The 24,823-nt window shown below is 43.6% G+C and overlaps 1 protein-coding gene across 6 annotated transcripts in view; it reads right to left on the minus strand.

Annotated features, from left to right (window-relative positions):
* The window catches only part of dph6 (diphthamine biosynthesis 6), a 391,285-nt gene that overhangs the window by 180,273 nt on the left and 186,189 nt on the right, over window positions 1–24,823 (minus strand). For all 6 annotated transcript variants that reach the window (XR_010975725.1, XM_068039383.1, XM_068039384.1 and 3 more), the window contains one exon: window positions 8,342–8,435. Coding sequence is in view for 5 of the 6 variants with exons in the window: in XM_068039383.1 (XP_067895484.1) it covers window positions 8,342–8,435 (94 nt within the window). In the remaining variant the exon portion in view is untranslated. The remainder of the gene's footprint in view (window positions 1–8,341; window positions 8,436–24,823) is intronic.

Raw genomic sequence — 24,823 nt, forward strand, 5'->3', positions numbered from 1 at the left:
TTACTTGTTGCACTGATGTGCACTAGTCAGTTCCTTAGCAATTTAAAAAAAAATTAAAAGCTTTTAAAATGTGCCAATTACTGTCTCTGCATCTAAAAAAAAATCCCAGCTTAATTTTAAGACCCTCCTTGAAGGCCTGCAAATGGGCACTTTTCGCAGAAACTTGCCACAGTGATTAATTTGGTCTGGAACTGTGGCCAATTTTGCAGGCGGAGCCAATTCCTAAAGCAATGTTCTTTATAACTAGCACAAAAGATTGCACCGGATATAATTTGGAACCATAGAAATTTTTGGCACAGAATGAGGCCATTCAACCCATTATGTTTGTGCAGGATGAAAAAAGTTATCCAGCCAATCCTAATTTCCAGCTTTTGGTCTGTAGCCTTTTGGCACTTCAAGTGCATATCAAAGTACTTTTTAAATGCAGTGAGGGTTTCTGCACTTGAAATTCCTCAATCTTTTTCACGGGTTTGACCGATTTCAGGTGAACTGCATTAAAAAAAACCAGCGCAACCAAGCAAAAACACCCACTCTTAATTTTTAGTTTTTGCTCCCGAACCTCATGGATGCTGTTGACAGGAATGATGTTAAGAATCATGATAGAGGAGGAAAAAGTTTCACCCAATTGAAGACTTGTCTGTTAAACACTTTGATTGCTTCCTTTAGACATGTTACAAAATCAAAGTGTCAACAAAGACATCAGTTACTGTGACTAGAAACAGAAAATTAAATGGAATTTTGCCAAATATAGCACTAAACAAATACATTTCACATTTTGGAACCAAAGTATACTAAGATACAACAATGCTACCAAAAAAAATCTGCCACCTATATAAAAGTAAACTTCTACAATCCCAAAATCAAGGGATGTTTCTGATGTGAAATGCAGAAACATTTGATTGGCGAGGATCCTAGATCCCAGGGATGCAAAACTTATTCATAAGTGAACACAGAACTTAAACAACGATGTTGTTATATGGACTGACTTCAACAACTTGCTGTTACTACTTGCTGCTGAAAATTACTCTTTGGTAATTAGCTCAATTTGCTACGAAAGTATCTGGCACAATTGATATTAAGCATATTCAGAAGTGATAGAGGTGCATAGCATAGACAGGTTTAAGTACATTAGACAGAAAGGAATTGAAGGTTATGTTGATAGAGTTAGATAAAATAGAGTGGGACGAATCTCAAACAGAGCATAAACAATACCACAGACCAGTTGGACCAAATGGTCTGTTTAAGTGCTGTAAATTCCATGTAATAATGCAGGATCAGTCCCTTCATGAGACAATTCTGCAAAGGCTCTCAAGAACACAAAATACCTTCAAATAATTTCACTCTAACACATTATTACATCGTACATATGAAGCTGATTGCTTTAGGTTTTGAAAAATGTTACTGAAAGAAGTGCTGGGTGGGTGTAAGCTGGCTCTTTTAAGGCAGACAGAGCTCCCATCAAAGGAAAGATCCTAATGAGAGAAAAAAAACTGCTCTGCATTTCTCCAGTCACTCAGTAAGGAAAGTCAAGGTACAACTGAACCACAGGAACATAAGAAATAGGAGGAGTTGGCTCCGCCATTCAATAAGATCTTGGCTGGTCTGATCTTGGCCTTAACTCCACCCATAACCCTTGACCCTTGTAGATCAAAAACCTGTCTAACTGAGCCTTGAATATATTCAATGACCCAGCCTCCACTGCTTTCTGGGGAAGAGAATTCCAAAGATTAATGACCCTCTCAGAGAAAAAAATTCCTCCTCATCTCCGTCTTAAAAGGGAGGCCCCTTATTCTGAGACTATTCCCCTGTTCTAGATTACCCCACGTGGGGAAACATTTCCTCAGCATTTAGCCTGTCAAGCCACCTCAAAATCTTACATGTTTCAATAAGATCATCTCATTCTTCTAAACTCCAATCAGTACAGGCCCAACCTGCTCAACCTTTCCTCATAAGACAATTCCTTCAACCCAGGAATCAGCCCAGTGAACTTTCTCTGAACTGCCTCAAATGCAAGTATATCCCTCCTTAAAAAAGGAGACAAAAACTGTACTCAGTTCTCTAGGTTTGGTCTCACCCTGTAGAATCATAGGAAGACTTCCCGACTTTTATACTTCATCCCGCTTGCAATAAAGGCCAACATTCCATGTGCCTACCTAATTACTTGCTGTGGCTGAATGCTACATAATCAGATAGAAGAGACGGTGCCAGAATAAATTTTTTTTTAAATGATTTCATTCACGGGATGTGTGTGTTGCTGGCACAGCCAGCATTTATTGCCCATCCTTAATTATCCTCAAGATGGTGGTGATGGTAGTGGCCCAGCTTTCTTGAACTGCTGTAGTCTGTGTGATGAAGGTACTCCCACAGTACTGTTAGGGAGTTCCAGAATTGTGACCCAGTGACAATGAAGGAACAGCAATATATTTTCAAATCAGGATGTTGTGTGACTTGGGGGAAACTTGGAGATGGTGGTGTTTCCATGCGCCTGCTAGCATTGTCCTTCTAGATGGTTGAAGTCACAGGTTTGGGAGGGGCTGTCAAAGAAGCCCAGGCAATTTCCTGCAGTGCATCTTGTAGATGGTACACAGTGCAGCCATGGAGCGTTTGTGGTGGAGGGAGTGAATGTTTAAAGTGGTGGATGGGGTGAAAATCAAGCGGACTCCTTTGGCCTGGATGGCATCAAGATTCTTGAGTGTTGTTGGAGCTGCACTCATCCAGGTAAGTGGGGAGTATTCCATCACACTCCTGACTTGTGCCTTGTAGATGATGGAAAGGCATTGGGGAGTCACTTGTCACAGAATACCCAGCCTTTGACCTGCTCTTGTGGTCACAGTATTTATGTAGCTGGTCCAGTTAGATTGCTGGTCAATGGTGATCCCCAGGATGTTGATGGTGGGGGATTTGACCATGGTAGTGTCGTTGAATGTCAAGGGAAGGTGGTTAGACTCTCTCCTGGAGATGATCACAATCTGACACTTGTATGGCAAGAGTGTCGCTTGCTATTTATCAGCCAATTCTGAATGTTTTCCAGGTTTTACTGCATGCAGACATGGACTGCTTCAGTATCTGAGCTCTGTGCAATCATCAGTGAACATTCCCACTTCTGACCTTATGTTGGAGGGAAGGTCATTGATGAAGGAGCTGAAGATGATTGGGCCTAGGGCACTACCATGAGGAACACCTGCACAAAGGTCATGGAGATGAAATGATTGACCTCCAACAACCACAAACATCTTTGTGCTTGATATGTCTCCAGTCAGAATATAGTTTTCGCCCAGACTTTCATTTTACTAAGGCTCCTTGAGGCCACACTCAGTCAAATGGTGCCTTGATACAGCATCGTCTCTCACCTCACCTCTGGAATTCAACTCTTGTTTTCCATGTTTGGACCAATGATGTAATGAGATCTGGGGCTGACTGGTCCTGGCGGAACTCAAACTGAGCATCAGTGAGCAGGTTATTGGTGAGTAAGTGCCTCTTGATAGCACTGGTGACAACATCTTTTATCACTTTGCTGATGACTGAAAGTAGACTGATGGTGTAGTAATTGGCTGGATTGGAGCTGACCTGCTTTTGGCCTGGGCAATTTTCCACTTGTTGGGTAGATGCCAGTGTTGTAGCTGTACTGGGACAGTTTGGTTATAGGTTAGGCTAGTTCAGAAGCACAAGTCTCCAGCACTGGAGCTGGGCTGTTTTTGGGGTGTCATGCAGGCCCCCACCTGCCAAGAATTTCACCATTAATTTCACCACATGGACATTATATTTCAAATTGTTGCTGGGATGAAGAGAAGGCCTGTGACAAGGGGTTGCCAGACCCCTGGCTGCAATTACATTTTTGCATATTAACGGACAGTGCTTGGAACAAAGGAGCTATCCCCTACTCCAATACAATCCACAAACAGATGTGGTCAAACCAGTTAGTCACATGACTAACCTGCTTGGCAGTCTGTTTTTTTTCTGAATTGTACAGTTTGAATTGTGAGTCTTCAGAAAGTTGAATGCTCCTGGACTGAGAAGATCTATCCTGGCTGGCTCACCATAGCCTCTCCTGGCTGCCTGCTCTCATCTCTTTCTCACAAGTCTCTGAATCCACTGAAGACACATGAAACCCAAGAGAGAAAAGTCTCCTCCAGCGAACAAGGTTTAAGCCACTGGGGAGGCGGTGGCATTTAGTGGTATTATCACTGGACTAGTAACCCAGAGTATTTCTCTGGGGACATGGGTTCGAATCCCACCACAGCAGAAGGTGGAATTTGAATTTAATTAATAAATCTGGAATTAAAAAGCTAGTCTAATGATGGCCATGAAACTATTGTCGATTGTTGTAAAAGCCCACCTGGTTCACTAAAGTCCTTCAGGGAAAGAAATCTGCTGTCCTTACCTGGTCTGGCCTACATGTGACTCCAGACCCACAGCAATGTGGTTAACTCTTACATGCCCTCTGAAATGGCCGAGCAAGCCACTCAGTTGTACCTAACCGCTACGAAGTCAATAAAAAGGAATGAAACCGGACGGACCACCCGGCATCGACCTAGGCACCAGAAACGACAACGGCAAACCCAGCCCTGTCGACCCTGCAAAGTCCTGCTTACTAACATCTGGGGGCTTGTGCCAAAGTTGGGAGAGCTGTCCCACAGACTAGTCAAGCAACAGCCTGACATAGTCATACTCACGGAATCATACCTTACAGACAATGTCCCATACATTGCCGTTACCATCCCCAGGAATATCCTGTCCCACCGGCAGGACAGACCCAGCAGAGGTGGTGGCACAGTAGTATACAGTAGGGAGGGAGATGCCCTGGGAGTCCTCAACATTGACACCAGACCCCATGAAGTCTCATGGCATCAGATTAAACATGGGCAAGGTAACTTCCTACTGATTACCACCTACCGCCCTCCCTCAGCTGATGACTCAGTACTCCTCCATGTTGAACACCACTTGGAGGAAGCACTGAGGGTGGCAAGGGCACAAAATGGACTCTGGATGGGGGACTTCAATGTCCATCACCAAGAGTGGCTCGGTAGCACCACTACTGACCGAGCTGGCCGAGTCCTAAAGGACATAGCTGCTAGACTGGGTCTGCGGCAGGTGGTGGGGGAACCAACACGAGGGAAAAACATACTCGTCCTCACCAATCTGCCTGCTACAGATGCTTCTGTCCATGACTGTATTGGTAGGAGTGACCACCGCACAGTCCTTGTGGAGAGGAAGTCCCGCCTTCACATTGAGGATACCCTCCATCGTGTTGTGTGGCACTATCACCGTGCTAAATGGGATAGATTTCGAACAGATCTAGCAATGCAAAACTGGGCATCCATGAGGCGCAGTGGGCCATCAGCAGCAGCAGAATTGTACTCAACCACAATCTGTAACCTCATGGTCCGGCATATCCCCCACTCTACCATTCCCATCAAGCCAGGAGACCAACCCTAGAAAAGTGCAGGAGGGCATGCCAGGAGCAGCACCAGGCAAACCTCAAAATGGAGTGTCAATCTGGTGAAGCTACAACACAGGACTATCTGCGTGCCAAACTGCGTAAGCAGCATGCGATTGACAGAGCAAAGCAATCCCATAACCAACGGATCTGATCTAAGCTCTGCAGTCCTGCCACTTCCAGCTGTGAATGGTGGTGGGCAATTAAACAACTAACTGGAGGAGGTGGCTTCACAAATATCCCATCCTCAATGATAGGGGAGCCCAGCATATCAGTGCGAAAGATAAGGCTGAAGCATTTGCAACAATCTTCAGCCAGAAGTGCCGAGTTGATGATCCATCTCGGCCTCCTCCTGAAGTCCCCAGCATCACAGATGTCAGACTTCATCCAATTCGATTCACTCCGCGTGATATCAAGGAAAGACTGAAGGCACTGGATACTGCAAAAGCCATGGGCCCCGACAATATTCCGACAATAGTACTGAAGACCTGTGCTCCAGAACTTGGCCCCTAACCAAGCTGTTCCAGTACAGCTGCAACACTGGCATCTACCCCGCAATGTGGAAAATTGCCCAGGTATGTCCTGTACACAAAAGGCAGGACAAGTCCAACCCGGCCAATTACCGCCCAATCAGTCTACTCTCAATCATCAGTAAAGTGATGGAAGCTGTCATCAACAGTGCCATCAAGCGGCACTTGCTTAGCAATAAACTGCTCAGTGACGCTCAGTTTGGGTTCCGTCGGGGCCACTCAGCTCCTGACCTCATTACAGCCTTGGTTCAAACATGGACAAAAGAGCTGAATTCAAGAGGTGAGGTGAGAGTGACTGCCCTTGACATCAAGGCAGCATTTGACTGAGTATGGCATCAAGGAGCCCTAGCAAAACTGAGGTCAATGGGAATCAGGGGAAAACCCTTTGCTGGCTGGAGTCATACCCAGTGCAAAAGAAGATGGTTGTGGCTGTTGGAGGTCAACATCTGAGCTCCAGGATATCACTGCAGGAGTTCCTCAGGGTAGTGTCCTCGGCCCAACCATCTTCAGCTGCTTCATCAATGACCTTCCTTCAATCATAAGGTCAGAAGTGGGGATGTTCGCTGATGATTGCACAATGTTCAGCGCCATTCGTGACTCCTCAGATACTGAAGTAGTCCGTGTAGAAATGCAGCAAGACCTGGACAATATCCAGGCTTGGGCTGATAAGTGGCAAGTAACATTCGCGCCACACAAGTGCCAGGCAATGACCATCTCCAACAAGAGAGAATCTAACCATCTCCCCTTGACATTCAACGGCATTACGATCGCTGAATCCCCCACTATCAACATCCTAGGGGCCACCATTGACCAGAAACTGAACTGGAGTAGCCATATAAATATCTTGGCTACAAGAGCAGGTCAGAGGCTAGGAATCCTGAGGTGAGTAACTCACCTCCTGACTCCCCAAAGCCTGTCCACCATCTACAAGGCACAAGTCAGGAGTGTGATGGAATACTCTCCACTTGCCTGGATGGGTGCAGCTCCAACAACACTCAAGAAGCTCGACACCATCCAGGACAAAGCAGCCCACTTGATTGGCACCCCATCTACAAACATTCACTCCCTCCACCACTGACGCACAGTGGCAACAGTGTGTACCATCTACAAGATGCACTGCAGCAATGCACCAAGACTCCTTAGATAGCACCTTCCAAACCCGCGACCTCTACCAACTAGGAGGACAAGGGCAGCAAATACATGGGAACACCACCACCTGCAAGTTCCCCTCCAAGTCACACACCATCCTGACTTGGAACTATATCGCTGTTCCTTCACTGTCGCTGGGTCAAAATCCTGGAACCCCCTTCCTCACAGCACCGTGGGTATACCTACCCCAAATGGACTGCAGCGGTCCAAGAAGGCAGCTCACCACCACCTTCTCAAGGGCAATTAGGGATGGGCAATAAATGCTGGCCTGGCCAGTGACGCCCACAGCCCATGAATGAATAAAAAAAAAAGAATACTGGGCTCCAACGAAAAGCAAGATCTATCTACAATCAAGGACTCTACAGCGAGCTCAAAGAACCGTAACAACTCCTCTTCAGATATTACCTCAAACTTTTCCACATTATTTTCTTCTGCTCTTTTCTGTCTCTATCTGCATGTGTGTATCATGTGTGCATGCTAGCTTGCTAGCTCGCATCGTGTATCCAAAGGTGATAAAAGAGTTCAAGTTTCATAAATTTCAACTTTTTTTCTTTCAACCTAAGAAAACCGGTTTGTGCTGGTTTCTTTGCCTTATAATTGGAAAGCGGTGAACAAGGATTCACCAAGGGGAAGCTAAAAACACGGTGTGTTTAAAATTTAACCCTGTTACAGGAAGACCATGTGAAGGCGGAAAGGGATCCCTAGACCTCTTTCTCACCTGGTCATAACAGGGGCCTATAGCTTTACTGTATCCAGTGCGCTCAGCCATTACTTGATATCACATAGAATAAATCAAACTGGCTGAAGACTGGTTTCTGTGACAGTGGGAACCTCAGGAGGAGACCAATTTGCAAATTAAGCTCAGCTAGCTGTGGGCAACCGAAAAATAACATTTTATAGTGCAATGCAAAGTGATTATTTGTTCCGAATAAGCAACATTCGTGGATAATTTAATAACCATAACTCTGTGTAACACTTGTGTGTTTTCATTCAATTAGCCAATGAAATGTTTGTTCTGGCATCATGATAAGCAATCATTTCTGAACATGAGCGCAGAGTTTTTGCATTAGAACAAAATTACTTCAGCATCATCTCAACTCTGATCCCAAAAAAACTTCTAAAATTAATTATTCAAAATACATCACACACTTTTATAATAAGTACATCATCTGTCAGTTTAGATACTTAAACTTTAATCACTGAAAACAACATAATAGTAACTCACATTGGGTTTATCCTCCAGATGTAAGTTCAGTAATCTGAGGTAGCCCACAGGTGCAAACGCATCAGCAGAATGTACAACTACTTCTGAGGAATCACTGTAAAATAAATGGGGCATAATTGCAGAACACAGCAGTAAAATCACCAGAAAAAATATATTGACAACTCCAACTGTGTATCATGCAATATTTTCTGGCAAATATTGATCAGCTGTGTTTCCAGTTGAATAAACTGCTCATTCAAATGTTAAGGACATTCTGAAACCGCTGAACTCTGACTTTGGTTTCAAAAACATAAATCCTGCAGTCTTAACCTTACATTCTACATATTGTACAACAGTTCTGTTTGCATTTACCATAACATGTTTGTCTTCTGTTATAAGGGACTGTCTCCATGTGAACAAAGACAGGAGGGACTGTTTGCATCTGTCATGCTAAATGAGCTGTCTATTTAGTGAAACATTAAAGAAACATTCTGCTGCAATTGAAAAAAAAGGTGCAATTTGGTATTTTTTTCAATGGTTTTAACATTTTATTTACTTTGCTTCTGTTTTCTATCCCACTCCAGATTCCACATTCTTTACCCCTTAGATAGCATTCATTATAGGCACTAGAAGACACATCAGAAATCGGCCTCCATTACAAACAATCAATAGGCTATATTTCTACTTGGTTCCTTTTAAATTGGTTCTTCCCTCACTCTTCAGTGCTTTCCCTCCATCATACATATTTATTACTGTTAGATAGTTCTCCTTTTTTCACTGTCCTAGATTTGAAAGACTATGTTTCCTGTTGGAATCTCATCTCCTCTGACCTACAACTTACTGGTTTCTCTTTATCAATAGTGCTGCCTACGAGTCTTCCTGTCGAGATCATGTGTGAGCAAACAGATAAACTGGAGTTTCCCAAAAGCCTCACTCAGAGACATGACTTTTCATGTACTGTTTCCAGCTTTAACCTATTTTCCTCAACAAATACTATCTCAGTTATGTCTGAAACCTCTTAAGTTTGCAGAATCTCTTTCAACAAGTTTTCAAAAAAGCAAATAAAAACTTTACAATGACCAGGTCAGTCAAATATTAAAACATTAGCTATTATTTGTAACTCATATGTTCGCTTATAGTAAGCCCAGACAGTATTTCAATTCAAACTTCCACCTCCATAACAATTATCAATACAGCTACCCAACAATTCAGTTCCCACATAGTACTGCATCTCCTCATATCACGGAACTAGACTCGCCAAGAGACTTCTGAACTTTTTAGATACTATTGTTGCACAAGGATCAGCATCTAGGTTTGAGAATGATATTGGCATCATTCACCATAACCACAGTCAAGCAAGAATGGACTTACAAAATAAATGAGCTGAGTGGGTCTCCCCTCCCCTCACCACCCCACCAAAAAGACCCAAGATAGCAAAGAAAAGCTTGTATTTATATAGAGCCTTTCACAACATCAGGCCATCCCAAGAACTTTACAATCGATGAAGTACTTTTGAAATGTTCTAAGAATCACAGCAGCCAATTTACACACAGCAATCTCCCACAAACAGCAATGTGATAATGACCCGTTCATCTGTTTCAATAACATTGGTTACGGATAAATACTCCCCTGCTCCATTCAAAATAGTGCGAGATATTTCACATCCACTTATGAGGGAAGACAGAGCTTCAGTTTAATGTCTCATCCGAAAGACAGAACCTCTGACAGTGCAACGCACCCTCAGTATCAGCCTGGATTGTGTATTCACATGTCTGGAGTGGGACTTGAACCCACAATCTATTGACTCAGAGGCGACACAACTGACACTTATTTCCAACTTCTTGAACAGGAAAATAGAAATAAATCTCAGGTAGGTGACAACCAAATTTTTAAAATTGAAAACAGTGATTTCACCTCAATCAGCAAATGAACCTCTTTTGTTCTTCAACAATCTTAGTACGCATGTAGCATGGAATAATTGTATAATTATTATAAGACAAATAGATTTCTATCTCACTCAGTCATTACAGGACAGAAGGCGGCAATTTGACCCGAGCCCATGCCAGCTCTGAGTAGAGCAATCCAATCAGGCCCATTCCCACGCTATCTCTGCAGCCCTGCAAGTTTATTTCCCTCAATCGCCCATCCAATTTCCTTTTGAAATCATTGATCATCTCCACTTCCACCACCCTCGTAGGCAGCGAGTTCCAGGTCATTACCATTCACTGCGTAAAAAGGTTCTTCCTCACATCCCCCATGTATCTGTTGCCCAAAACCTTAAATTTGTGTCCCCTAATCCTTGTACCATCACCTAATGGGAACAGCTTTTCTTTGTCCACCTTATCTAAACCTGTCAAAATCTTGTACACCTCTATCAAATTTCCGCCCAATCTCCTTTGCTCCAAGGAAACAAGCCCAGTTTCTTCAGTCTAACCTTGTAGCTAAATTCCCTTATCCCTGGAACCATTCTGGTAAATCTCCTCTGCATCCTCTCAAGGACCTTAATATCCATCCTAAAATGTAGTGACCAGAACTGGACACAATACTCTAGGTGTGACCTAACCAGTGCTTTATAAAAGATTCAGCATAACCTCCTTGCTCAATACCTCTACTAATGAAGCTTAAGATCCCATTTGCTTTGCTAACTACTCTCTCAATATGTCTTGACAACTTTGAAGATCTATGCACATCAACCCCAGTTCCCCCTGTCTCTGCCCACTTTCCAGAACTATTCCACTAAGTCTATATGACTTTTTCCTATCCCTTCTGCTAAAATGTATCACCTCACATTTCTCTGTATTAAATTCCATCTGCCACATGTCTGTCCATTCTGCTAACCGATTGTTATGACCGAGGTGTGAGGAGTGCATTGTTTATTCTAGTTCCACTTCTCCACGGGACACAAAATATATTTACATTTTTTCCCACTTACCGATACGGTCAATCATAGACTCTATTTTTATCCCAGAATAAAGCACACCAAACAGATTTCTTTGATAAACAACAAAATTATCAGTTTATTATAAAACAAGTCTTAACCAGTAATGAAGTAAAGCATAAACACACAGATTGAAATATTAAAGTTCCCTTTTTACCTCAGCCTCCTCACAATCTCTCTCTCTCTCACACACACACACACAAATGGTTAACCAGAAAACTAAAGGTATTTTCGTTTTTAGATCTCTATTACGACAAAAAAACACTTGGGCTGAATACTTGCTCATTCTTTAAGATATAACAGATGAGATATGTTGTGTGCCAAAAACTAGCATACAGTTTGGCCTCCGAGTACACGTAGATGGGTCACTGGGATCTTTTAGAACAGTTCTTTTCAGGTGACATTGAGAATTAATTTAGCAGGCTTTTCTTCAAAGACAGGAGACAAGATGAGTTGACACAGTGGACTTCTCAGGGTCTTTCAGAGAGGTGCTGGAAAGTGGAAATGGGTTGTAGTCCTCTTTCCTTCCTTGGAAGTTCTCCTCTCTCCTTGGACGTTCTCTCACTTTTCATACAGTTCAACCCCAACTCAAAACAATTCAAAAGCAAAACCGACAACAGGAGGTCAACCTTTTGACCTCCATCAATCTTGACCTGTCACTTTTTTGTAAACAACTTCTCCAAGTGTCCAAAGTTCTCTGTTGTTTATTGAGCTGAAAGTCAGGTGGTTTCCCAGAAAGGCTTGTTGTTGTTGTTGCTGGAAGTCAGGTGGCTTCCTGGAAAGGCTTGTTTTCCTCACAAGACTTCTGAGTGACCCTTTTAAAAAACATTTCCAGGGACTGTTTTTTAAAAGTCAAGTGGCCTTTACATAACCCCTTTTAAAACCCCAAAGTTTAGCATTTCTTCTATCTTTAAAAAATGAATCCTCAAAAAATATATTGAACAAAACAGAGGCACTTTCATAACACTATGTCCTGTTGTAGTCAATTGGTATCACCCTCACTGATTGCCACATCTCCAAGTTCAGTGTCATCAGCAAATTTTGAAATTTTACATATTCCAACATCCAAGTCATTTATAGATATCAAAAAAAGCAGTGGTCCCAGCACTGACCCTTGGGGAACACTACTGTCGAGTATCCTCCAGTCTGAAAAACAAACGTATTCTGTAGCTTGCTGTTTTCTGTACTTAAGCAAATTTTTTATCCAAGTTGACAGTGACACTCCTGTTCTATAATCTTCAATTTTCTTAAACAGCCTTTTATGTGGTACCTTGTCCAACACTTCCTTAAAATTCATACAGACAACATCCAGTGCATTCCCTTTATCAACCTTCTCTGTTACTTCACCAAAAAATTAAATTAGTCAAACACGATCTGCCTGTGCTGGTTCTCCTTAATTAACTCAAACTTCTCCAAGTTCCTGTTAATTTTTTCCCTGATTATTGTTTCTATAACCTTACCCACTACTGATGTTAAACTGATGGGCCTGTAGTTATCAGGAATGTCCTTACACCCAATCTTGAATAAGGGTATCACATTTGCCAATTTCCAATCCTCTGGCACCTCCCCCACTATCTAGGGAAGACTGGAAGGTTATGGGAAGCTCTTTTGCTATCTCACCCCCACCTCCCCTAGCAAGCTGGAACATAAGCCATCTGGACCAGGCGACTTATCCACTCTAAGCATAGCCAGTCTTATTCTGCCAATCAATTTTCATCCTTTTCATTACCTCTACCATCTCTGTTTCTACCAATATTTTGTCAGCATCCTCTTAGCAAACACCGATACAAAGTTCTCATCAAGTATTCTAGCCTTGCCCTGCACCTTTGCCCCGAATAGGCCCAACAGTGCCTCTTACTACCCTGCTTACCATTTGTATGCTCGTAGAAGATTTTTAGGTTACCTTTAATGTTAACTGCCATTTATTCTCATATTATCTCTTTGCCAGTCTTATTTTTCTATTTACTTCCCCTCTCAATTTCTTGTATTTGACCTGATTCTTGTTTGAAGAATTCACCTGATAAGCACCATACATCCTCTTTTTTAGTTTTATGATATTCTCTATCTGCCTTGGGATCCAAGGAGCCCTGGTGTTTGTTCCCCTGCCTTTGCTTCTTGTTGGAATGTATCTAGCCTGTACCTGAAACATCTCTTCCTTAAAGATCACCTATTGTTCCATTTCAGTGTTTCCTGTCAAATTTTGGTTCCATTTTACCCTGCCTCGATCCCCTCTCATCACATTGAAGTTTGCCCTCTTCTAATTTAGACATTCTACTTTAGATTGCTCTTTGCTCTTCTCCATTACTAATCTAATCTTATTATACAATGATCACACTTACCCAAGTGTTCTCCCAGACACTTGGCCCACCTCATTCCCCAGCATTAGATCCAGCAACGCCTCCTTCCCCGTCAAACCTACTGGTCAAGGAAGTTCTCCTGAACCCATTTCAGAAATTCCTCCCCCTCCTTTACTTTTACTCTAACATTATCCGGATTGATATTTGGGTAATTAAAGACCCCAATATCACCACTCTACAGTTCTTGCTCATCTTTCTCATTTCCCTGTAGATTTGCTCCTCTATCTCTCTTTCACTATTTGGCAGCCTCTGAAATACCCCAAGTAGTATGATCATACCCTTTTTGCTTTTCAACTCTAACCAAATGGATTCTGTCCTTGCTCCCTAAAAGGCATTCTCTCCTTTCAACACAATGTCTTCCCTAATCAGTGCTGCCTCCCCACTTCCCTTTATTCCTTTCCTATCCTTTCTGAACACTTCGTATCATGAATATTAAGCACCCAGTCCTCACCATTTTTAAGTAATGTTTCCATTATAGGCGCTACATCATATTCCCACATGGCTATTTGTGCTTGTTACTCACCAACCATATTCACCACACTTTGTGTGCTTACATACATGCAATCTAAACCTGTCTTTGTATTCCTTGTAGTCCTTCTTAGTCTGCTGCTATCTAATATGGCGCTTCTTCCTTCTCTTGTACTATCCAACACTTTCAACTCCTTTATGCACCATAGAGGATGCAGAGGAGATTGACCAGAACGGTTCCAGGAATGAATGATTTTAGATACAAGATTAGGTGAGAAAAACTGGATTTGTTCTCCTTAGAACAAAGGAGATTGAGGGGAGATTTAATACAAGTGTACAAGATTATGACATGCTTAGATAAGTTAGACTAGGAAAAACAGTTCCCATGAACAAATAGTACAAGGACTAAGGGACACAGATTGAAAGTTTAGGCCAAAAGATGCAGGGGAGATTATGAGGAAGCACTTTTTTTATGCCGCGGGTGGCAATGATCTGGAATTCTCTGCCCACAAGGGTGGTGGAAGCGGAGACAATCAATGGCTTCAAGAGAAAGTTGGTTGACCTGAGATAAATAGGCTTGCAGGGCTATGGGGATCGAGCTGGGGAGTGGGACTGGCTTCATAGTTCCGTGGAGCGCCGGCATGGACTTGATGGGCTGAATGGCCTCCTTCTGTACTGTAAATGACTCTTTTCTACCTTTATATGCCCAACCCACTTCCAGTTTCGTTTAAACCCGCCTCAACTACACGAGTGAACCTCCCAAGAACATTGGTCCCAGTCCTGTTGAGGTGCAACCTGTCCCTTTTGAATAAGTACCTCCTGCCCCAGAACTGGTCCCAATGCCCCTAGAAACTGAAGCCCTCCCTCCTGCACCATGCCTCAAGCCGCATACTTATTCTCCCTATCTGCCTACTTCTTCTGTCGCTAGCCTGCCGCACTGGGAGTAATTCAGAGATTACAACCTTCGAGGTCCTACTTTTTAAACTTCCTCCCCAGCTCCTGAAAGTCTGACCGTGGGACCTCAATACCTGCCCTCTCTAAGTCATTGGTACCGATGTGTATCACAACTTCTGGCTCACTCTCACAACATTCTGCACCCTCTCCCTGATGTCCTTTATCCTGGTGCCAGAGAGGTGACACCCATGTGGGACTCACGATGACGGTTACAGAAACACCTGTCTGTCTCCCTAACTTTGGAATCTCCTATAACAACTGCATTTCTACGCTTTGCTGTTCCCCACTGTGTAGTCCTTCACCCATTGGTGCAATGGTGTGGACTGCATTCCTTCAAGGTGTCCAGCAGTCCACTACCAGCAGTCTCCAAGGCTGAATGCAGTTGGGCAATATGTTGTTTGATAAGGATAAGATCATATGGCATAATGAGAAATTTCTAATTTTACAGCAAAATAGAAATCATAATCAATTGAAAAGTGGGATAAAATTATTCATTATAAGATTCTTATATAACTGTACAGCTGTTTGCATGGTACTTGCTACTTATCAACAAAGCCAGGATGTTGTCCAAATCTTGCTGCCTGTGGGCTGGGACTGCTTCATTACCTGAGGAATTGCAAATTCAACTGAACACTTCAATCATCAGCTCCACTTCTGACCATATGATAGAGAGAAAGTTCATTGATGAGGCATCCTGAAATCCCTGTGCCTTCAGCTGTCTAGGTCCTAAACTCTTTAATTCCTTGCTACATTTCTCTGTCCCTCCACTTTCCTCTCCTTGAAGACCCTCCCTAAGCACACCTCGTTGATTAAGCTTTTAGTCACCCCCCTAAGATCTCTTTCCTTGACTTGCTGTTGATTTTTGTCTGTGAAGCGCCTTGGGATGTTTTTCGACAAAGGTGCTATAGAAATGCAAGTTGCTGCAGTGCTATAAATAAAACATAGGTCTATAAGTACCTAAAAGAACAAATGCTTGCAAACAAAGAAAAAAAGAAGTGCAGATGGCCCCAAACAGGCCAAAATAGTGGAAACGGTCAAAAAACACAAGCAACACATGGACTGCACAATGGCAAACCAACCAGGGGACAAAGGGCAACTGGCCAAGGTTGACAGGAGCCAGTAGCAGCAGCTTTAAAGAGCAGAGGAGTGAAGAGACAGATCAGGGTCACAAACAGAGCAGGAGAAATCTTTATGCTACAGATATAGATATTAAAAATATATAAAGATTAACAAAAGACAACCACTTTTGGTCCACCCACTGGGCAGGGATAGTGACTGGAGACCATAGAGGAAGACAAAGAGCAAGGAAAGGAAAAGACAACTCCAGAGCAGGTGGGAATCAGATTTAATTCAACATTTTACAGGAGGCTAAAAGGCACCAGGAGACTATAAAAGAAAAAAAAGACAAAAAGTGTAAAAAAAAATTAAATAAAGATATAACTTAAAAGTAGGACCAATGTGAACAGAAAATTAAATGACAGATCATGTCTTTCAAAATATTCAGAAAGCAAAAGAAGAACAGTACAGCACAGGAACAGGCCATTCGACCCTCCAAGCCTGCGCCGATCTTGATGCCTGCCTAAACTAAACCTTCTGCACTTCCAGGGACCGTATCCCTCTATTCCCATCCTATTCATGTATTTGTCGAGATGCCTCTTAAACGTCGCTATCGTACCTGCTTCCACCACCTCCCCCAGCAGCAAGTTCCAGGCACTCACCACCCTCTGTGTAAAGAACTTGCCTTGCACATCCCCTCTAAACTTTGCCCCTCGTACCTTAAACCTATGTCCCCTAGTAACTGACTCTTCCACCCTGGGTAAAAGCTTCTGACTATCCACTCTGTCCATGCCACTCATAATTTTGTAAACCTCGATCATGTCGCCCCTCCACCTCCATCGTTCCAGTGAAAACAGTCCGAGTTTATCCAACCTCTCCTCATAGCTAATGCCCTCCAGACCAGGCAACATCCTGGTAAACCTCTTCTGTACCCTTTCCAAAGCCTCCACGTCCTTCTGGTAGTGTGGCGACCAGAATTGCACGCAATTTTCTAAGTGTGGCCTAACTAAAGTTCTGTACAGCTGCAGCATAACTTGCCTATTTTTATACTCTATGCCCCGACCGATGAAGGCAAGCATGCCGTATGCCTTCTTGACTACCTTGTCCACCTGCGTTGCCACTTTCAGTGACCTGTACGCCCAGATCTCTTTGCCTGTCAATACTCCTAAGGGTTCTGCCATTTACTGTATACTTCCCACCTGCATTAGATCTTCCAAAATGCATTACCTCACATTTGTCCAGATTAAACTCCATCTGCCATTTCTCCGCTCAAGTCTCCAACTGATCTATATCTTGCTGTATCCTCTGACAATCCTCATTATTATCCGCAACTCCACCAACCTTTGTGTCGTCTGCAAACTTTCTAATCAGACCAGCTATATTTTCCTCCAAATCATTTATATATACTACATACAGCAAAGGTCCCAGCACTGATCCCTGCGGAACACCACTAGTCACAGCCCTCCATTCAGAAAAGCACCCTTCCACTGCTACCCTCTGACCGAGCCAGTTCTGTATCCATTTTGCCAGCTCACCTCTGATCCTGTGTGACTTCACCTTTTGTACCAGTCTGCCATGAGGGACCTTGTCAAAGGCTTTACTGAAGTCCATATAGACAACATCCACTGCCTTTCTTTCATCAATCATCTTCGTCACTTCCTCAAAAAAACTCAATCAAGTAGGTGAGACATGACCTCCCCTTCACAAAACCATGCTGCCTCTCGCTAATAAGTTCATTTGTTTCCAAATGTGTTTCCAAAAGCAAGCTACTTAGTGACCAGATTGTGTAATTATAGTGTGCCACGCTTACATAGACAATTGAAATTATAAGCGTGGACCAAGAAATCATAAATACAAAAGCAAAGTGACATTTTAGATTTAGAACCATAGAAGTTTTCAAGCACAAAAGGTGGTCATTCAGCCTATAAGATGGAATTTTCCCAACATAGTCCCTGACCAAACAACAGGACCATTTGCGAGTCAAGAACCTGAATGGTGAAGGAGCGAGCTTTGTAGAGGCTCTTTTAACTGCGTCCCACCTCCAGGTTCCCCAGTCAATTAGGGACAGCGGGTGGGATGATGTGTTGGAAGTTTCAAAGAAAGGATTTCTGATTTAAGGGACCCTGGTGACAATGGCTCACCAGCACTTGGATTTTTGAGGCTGCAGCAACCGCAGCAGTGGAGAGACTTGGGAAGGCTGCCCGCCATCCCCCTCACCACCACCACCCACTGCACCCCCTCCCCCCCACCCCCCCCCCAGTTCCCCAGGTCTCTCACTCTTACCTGGAGTGCTGCAGTACCTGAGGGGGCTGCAGTGAAGTGAACTCTCCCAAGGACGGGAGGAAGAGGCCAGACTCGCCAGCCAAGCAGGTGTGGACGTAAGTGGCCAAGGAAGTCAGCAACAGAGGTGTGGTCCCTCCAAACTGGAGACTGTGCACCAAGAGGGTCTAGGATGGCATGATAGGTGGGTGGCATAACACTTTCAGGTGCCATGCCCCACAATCTGATTTTCCCAGCATTCACCTGCACAGCACTCCTCAGAACACATCTTGCAGCTTCACTCATTCCTCTCTCTCCCAGGCACCTCACATCCCCATCTGAACAGCCAACACACACTCATCGTCATCCTATCGCCTTCTCGCACCCATTCCTCATACTGACCGTCCACAAATATTGTCCTTTCCTCCTCTCCACACAAGCCATTACAAGCACTCACAGCTCTCTGTTTTCTCTCCCTGCATGAGAAGAAAGCACACAGCCTAACTGGTTCGTAGTTAGATATTGGTATGAAAGTGTTAAACTAAAGATTAGCAGATAAAAGTTGAAAAGTATTAATGCACTTCAATTTGAATAAAAATCAATCAGCAAGACCTTATCACTTGCAAAAACAAAGCATACTGATGAACCCTACAGACCCCTTTCAATGCTGTGAGTAGCTTCTCGCTGTTCTGAATCTAAATATGAAAGCATAGTGTCCAATCTCCCTAACAATTCAGTATTAGCTAACCAGATAGGAGGTGGTTCAATTTGAGAATTGTCCCGAATACCTGACATTCCTGTGCTTGCTTATCCTCCTCCCAGCAATAGAATCATAGAGAGATACAGCACCGAAACAGGCCCTTCGGCCCACCGAGACCATCAACCACCCATTTATACTAATCCTATATTAATCCCATTTTCCCTCTCACATCCCCACCTTCCCTCAATTCTCCTACCACCTACCTACACTAGGGGCAATTTTTTTTACAATGGCCAATTTACCTATCAACCTGCAAGTCTTTGGCACGTGGGAGGAAACCAGAGCACCCAGAGGAAACCCACGCGGTCACAGGGAGAACTTGCAAACTCCGCACAGGTAATACCCAGAACCGAATCCGGGTCACTGGAGATGTGAGGCTGCAGTGCTAGCCACTGCGCCGCCAATCATATTGTCTCAACATATTGCTTTGACACAGCCGATTCTTTTTCCAGCAATCTGGGGTGTCTATCAAATAAGTTACCTTACCAATTCTTTTTACCACTTTATATAAACCACTGAACTGTGCTTTCAGTGGTTCACCCTGTAAAGGCAGTAATACTAACACCTCATCCCCTGGTTGAAATATTCGCGCCTTGGCATGCTTCATGGTAGTTTGGAAAGCTTTAAGGTGTTCGTGAGCCACTCCCAGAGCACGGATACATAATCTAACACAAAAGATTCATCCCTCAGTTCTAAAAACATTTCTTTAACTGGTTTTAGAGGACTTCTTAGCTCATGTCCATAAACTAATTCAAAAGGACTAAAACCGGTAAACTCATTAGGTGAATCCCTAGTGGGACAAAATAAATTCTAGCCCTTTATGCCAATCATGGGGATATTCATGACTGTATTTTTTTTATTCATCCATGGGATGTGGGCGACGCTGGCCAGGCCAGCATTTATTGGCTATCCCTAATTGCCCTTGAGAAGGTGGTGGTGAGCTGCCTTCTTGAACCACTGCAGTCCATGTGGGGTAGGCACACCCACAGTGTTGTTAGGAAGGGAGTTCCAGGATTTTGACCCAGTGACAGTGAAGGAACAGTGATATAGTTCCAAGTCAGGATGGTGTGTGACTTGGAGGGGAACTTGCAGGTGGTGGTGTTCACATGCATTTGCTGCCCTTGTCCTTCTAGTTGGTAGAGGTCGCGGGTTTGGAAGGTGCTGTCTAAGGAGCCTAGGCGCATTGCTGCAGTGCATCTTGTAGATGGTACACACTGCCACCACTGTGCATCGGTGGTGGAGGGAGTGAATGTTTGTAGATGGGGTGCCAATCAAGTGGGCTGCTTTGTCCTGGATGGTGTCGAGCTTCTTGAGTGTTGTTGGAGCTGCACCCATCCAGGCAAGTGGAGAGTATTCCATCACACTCCTGACTTGTGCCTTGTAGATGGCGGACAGGCTTTGGGGAGTCAGGAGGTGAGTTACTCGCCGCAGGATTCCTAGCCTCTGACCTGCTCTTGTAGCCACGGTAGTTTTAGGGCTACTCCAGTTCAGTTTCTGGTCAATGGTAGCCCCTAGGATGTTGATAGTGGGGGATTCAGCGATGGCAATGCCACTGAATGTCAAGGGGAGTAATACCTGATCATCCTTTTGAGGGTCTGATGGTAACGTTCTAAAGCCCCTTGTGTCTGTGGGTGGTATGCTGAAGACTTTAACTGTTTTGTACCCAAATTACCCATAATTTCCGGAAAATTTTAGACATAAAATTGGAACCTTGATCTGACTGAATCTCAATTGGCAATACAAATCTAGTGAAGAACTGGGTTAACTTCTCTACCACTACCTTAGCAGAAATTGTTCTCAAGGGAATGGCCTCTGGGAACTGAGATGCCATATTCATAATAGTGAGTATATATTGGTGTCCCGCTTTTGTTTTCGGTAAAGGTCCTATACTGTCTCCCAACATCCTACTAAATGATTCCACAAAAATTGGTGTGGGAAATAGAGGTGCCAGTTTTATGGCAGCTTGCAGATTTCCCACAATCTGGCACATTTTACAAAACTGCACCCTGTCCTTGGAAAGACCTGCCAGCATGCCGATCCAGAGTTAAATAAAGTAGCATCATTGGCTCTAACTGAAGCTGAAGCACAGGGATTTCCGGAAGGCTACTATATTAAAAATGGGATTCTTATTGGGTCTTCCGGATCCTCACATGTCCCGCCATAGGAATTTCATGGGCTGTCCTTAATATTTCCCAACGATACTTAGACGGTACCACTATCTGGTGAACTACCGTCCATTCTTCATCCACAGGTCTGTGAGGAGGTCTCCACTTTCTCATCAGAATCCCATTTTTAATAGAGTCACCTTCCATAACTCCCTTTGCTTCAGCTAGAGCTGATTGTGCCACTTTATTTAACTCTGGATCGGCTTGCTGAACCTTGATCAGAGACGACTTACGGAACATTTCCTTCAGATTATCCAAATCCCCAAAGAAAGTTTCAGATATTCGGCTATGTCTGTGGTGCCAATTTTACCTCTGACAATGGAACTCGTTTAGCCATTGCTCGGGTCACTACACATGAAGGGAAAACTCCTGGAACCTTTTCCTGCAACTGTTCTGTCTCTTTAACTTCACTAGGTCTTTCCGTGACTACTGGAGAAGTTACCATCTTCGTTCCAGCATTTTTAATTCAAATTCCTTTTCTTCTCTTTCCTCAAGTTCAAGATTCTTCATTGTCAATTCTCTTTCAAGCTCAAGTTTTTTAATTTCCAATTGCAACTGAATCCTAGCTAATTCAACTGAACTACCATCTGGATTGCCTTCTTCTTCTTCCAATTTCAAATGCCATGCTATTACTTCAAATATGTCTGCTTTCTTAGCTCCTGGTTTCAACTCTAACTTCAATTTTGCTGCCAATGTTATTAGCTTAACCTTGGTTAAGTTTCTCAAACCACTCAGGGATAAGTCCTCCTTCTCCAGAAAGGTCGTAGCAACTGACAAAGACATTCCGGTATTGCACACTTTACTCCAATGCACAAGAAACCTGTTTTTTTCCTTTTCCCTTTCCAATTATTAATACTTACAGTTGCACATTGTCGGCTTTGGGTTATCCCGCAGTGAACCCCCAATTATTTGTTATGACCAAGGTGGGAGGAGTGCAGTTCTAGTTCCACTTCTCCACAGGTCACAACATATATTTAAATGTTTAGCCAGTTACCAATACGGTCTATCCTCTACTCTTTATCCCAGAATAAAATACACCAACCAGGTTTCTTTAATAAACAATAAAATTATCAGGTCAATTATAAAACAAGACTTAGCCAGTAATGAAGCAAAGTATTAACACATAGATTGAAATACGAAAGTTCCCTTATCCCTCACACACACACATACAGGTTAACCAAAAAACAGAGATTTAGAGTTCTACAAAACAAAAACCCCAAAAAACTTTGGCCAAATACTTGTTAATTCTTTCAGAAAACAGATGAGATATGTTGTGTCCCAAAATGGCATACAGTCTGGCATCCTCGTACACGTAGATGGGTCACTGGGATCTTTACTGGAGCAGCTCTTTTCAGGTGGTGTAGAGAATTAATCTGGCAAGTTTGCCAGGAGCTTCTCAGGAGAAACGCAGCATTTCACAGAGACATGAGGAAGGAGGAAAGCTGGGTGTTTCCCTCTTGGCAGGTTGATCTCCAACTGCTTTCAAACACAGTCCACACCCCAACTGAGTCAAAATATCTCAGAAGCGAAACCAAATGGCAAGTCAGAACCTCCTGACCCTCATAAATCGTGACATGTCACTTTTCTGTAAACATCTCCCCCAAGTCACCAAGGTTTCTGTTCGATATTGAGCTTCAGGCATGTGAATTCCAGTCAAGTTTGTTTTCAAACAAGGCCTCAAGTGTCCTTCAGGAGACCTCTTTTAAAAAACAAAGTCCAACATCTGTGGAATTACTTCAGTTCTCCAATGAATCCATCTCCACAATTCTAACACACGAATCCTCAAAAAAAATGTAAAAATAGAAGCACCTTCATAACAACATATACTATTCAACCAATAGTAGCTCAGTGAGGAAGTTTCCATTTAGAAGACAGTCTTGGATGCACTTTTGGATTCAAAATGGTTTCTTTAGTCCCAAAATAATTTTCTATGAAACCACCATCAGGTAATGTGTTAAAAGTGAGCTAATTTGTGTCTCTGCAGTTACAAGGAAACAACCCTATCAAAATGTTTTTTTTTCTGTCAGTAAATTTATATGTTGTGACAGCAAAATAATGCTCTACCAGAAATAAGTGAATATTTCAATATAAAACAAAATGTTTGCATTCTAAAATTTTGCAGTTTACAAAAAGGAATTTACCAAACATACATTTTGCAGCAAAATAATCAAAGTAGAAACCTTGTACCGGTCAGCATGACACTGAATGAAATCCAAGATTTGAATGCTGGACACAATGGGCTGAATTTTTGTTTGGCTGAGAGGCAGGACCGGATGCGGGCAAGGCTGCAGTTTTGCATTCCTAAGTGGCATGCTGGCTTTCCGATGCAGTTCTGCCTTAGTGATTTTGGAAGAGGCATCAGGACCTTTACACCGGCAAACTGCCCCGTGGAGGTTCAGCATGCAAACAAGCCACTTAAGAGCTTGTCAAAGGGAAGAAAGTGATTTTGGTTTGGAGTTATGGGGAACAAAGGGTCGCAACAACACCCCTGAACAGAAGGCGGCATTGCAGCTGGAAGCCAGTCATGGAGGTGGGTCCATTTAATATTGGTGCATAAAAGGGGGAAGGCTCAGAAAGCAGCTCAAGCAATGCTACATGGTGGTCACTGAGTGTGCAGAGGTGACAGTGTTAGCTCTGTAGGCAGTTGACAAATTGGGGAAGAGTGATCCTCCAGGGGTTAGTGGGGCATAGCAAGGGGATCCAGGCAGCTGCAATAGTGCTTCTGGAGACAAGGAATGCCATCCGTGTACATGGGGCTAAGCTACTTGAAGTTGGAGATGAGGAACAGCTGCTCCTACAGCAAATACAGCCCACTGGTCCTGAGGCACGCAAAGGTGATGCACGAGGAGCAGGGAGGGAACAAAATCAATATCCTCTACATCGGATAATCTGACAGAGTATCAGTGTCGCTGAAGGATGCACCCATCAAGGCAGATGGTAGCAGAATTATGTGCCCTGGTGGAGGGCACTCACCCTCATCAGTCGCATGGACATGTCCTGCCAATAGCCGTTAGTGACAATGGCATTAAATTTATTTGTCTCTAGGTCCTTTCAAGGAGCAGCAGCGGACGTGACAGGCATCTCACAATCAGCTGCCCATCACAGCATGGTCATGGATGCTCTGTTCAGAGGACATCGAATTACACTGAGTTCACCACTGATGGGGCCACACAGGCACAATGGGCTGTGGGATTTGCCTTCATTGCTGGATTCCCTCAGGTGCAGGGGGTTGTCAACTGTACCCATGTGGCCATCAAAGCACCAGCACAGCAGTCAGAGGCATTCATAAATAGGAAAGGATTCCACTCTCTCAGCGTTCAACTCATATGCGACCACCTTAAGCATTTCCTGCAGGTCTGTGGACAGTATCCTAGCAGTTGCCATGACACCTTCAACCGGAGGCACCCGCAGGTGCTGCAGCTGTTTATGCCACCAGAGAGAATGCTAGGGAACAAGGGCTATCCATTGACGAGATGGCTGCTAACACCTATGCAGAACCCTTGAGGGAGGCACAGATGCGCTACAACCACTGCCATCCCGCACAAG

Source organism: Heterodontus francisci, chromosome 9, assembly GCF_036365525.1.
Source record: "Heterodontus francisci isolate sHetFra1 chromosome 9, sHetFra1.hap1, whole genome shotgun sequence".
Taxonomy (NCBI): domain Eukaryota; kingdom Metazoa; phylum Chordata; class Chondrichthyes; order Heterodontiformes; family Heterodontidae; genus Heterodontus; species Heterodontus francisci.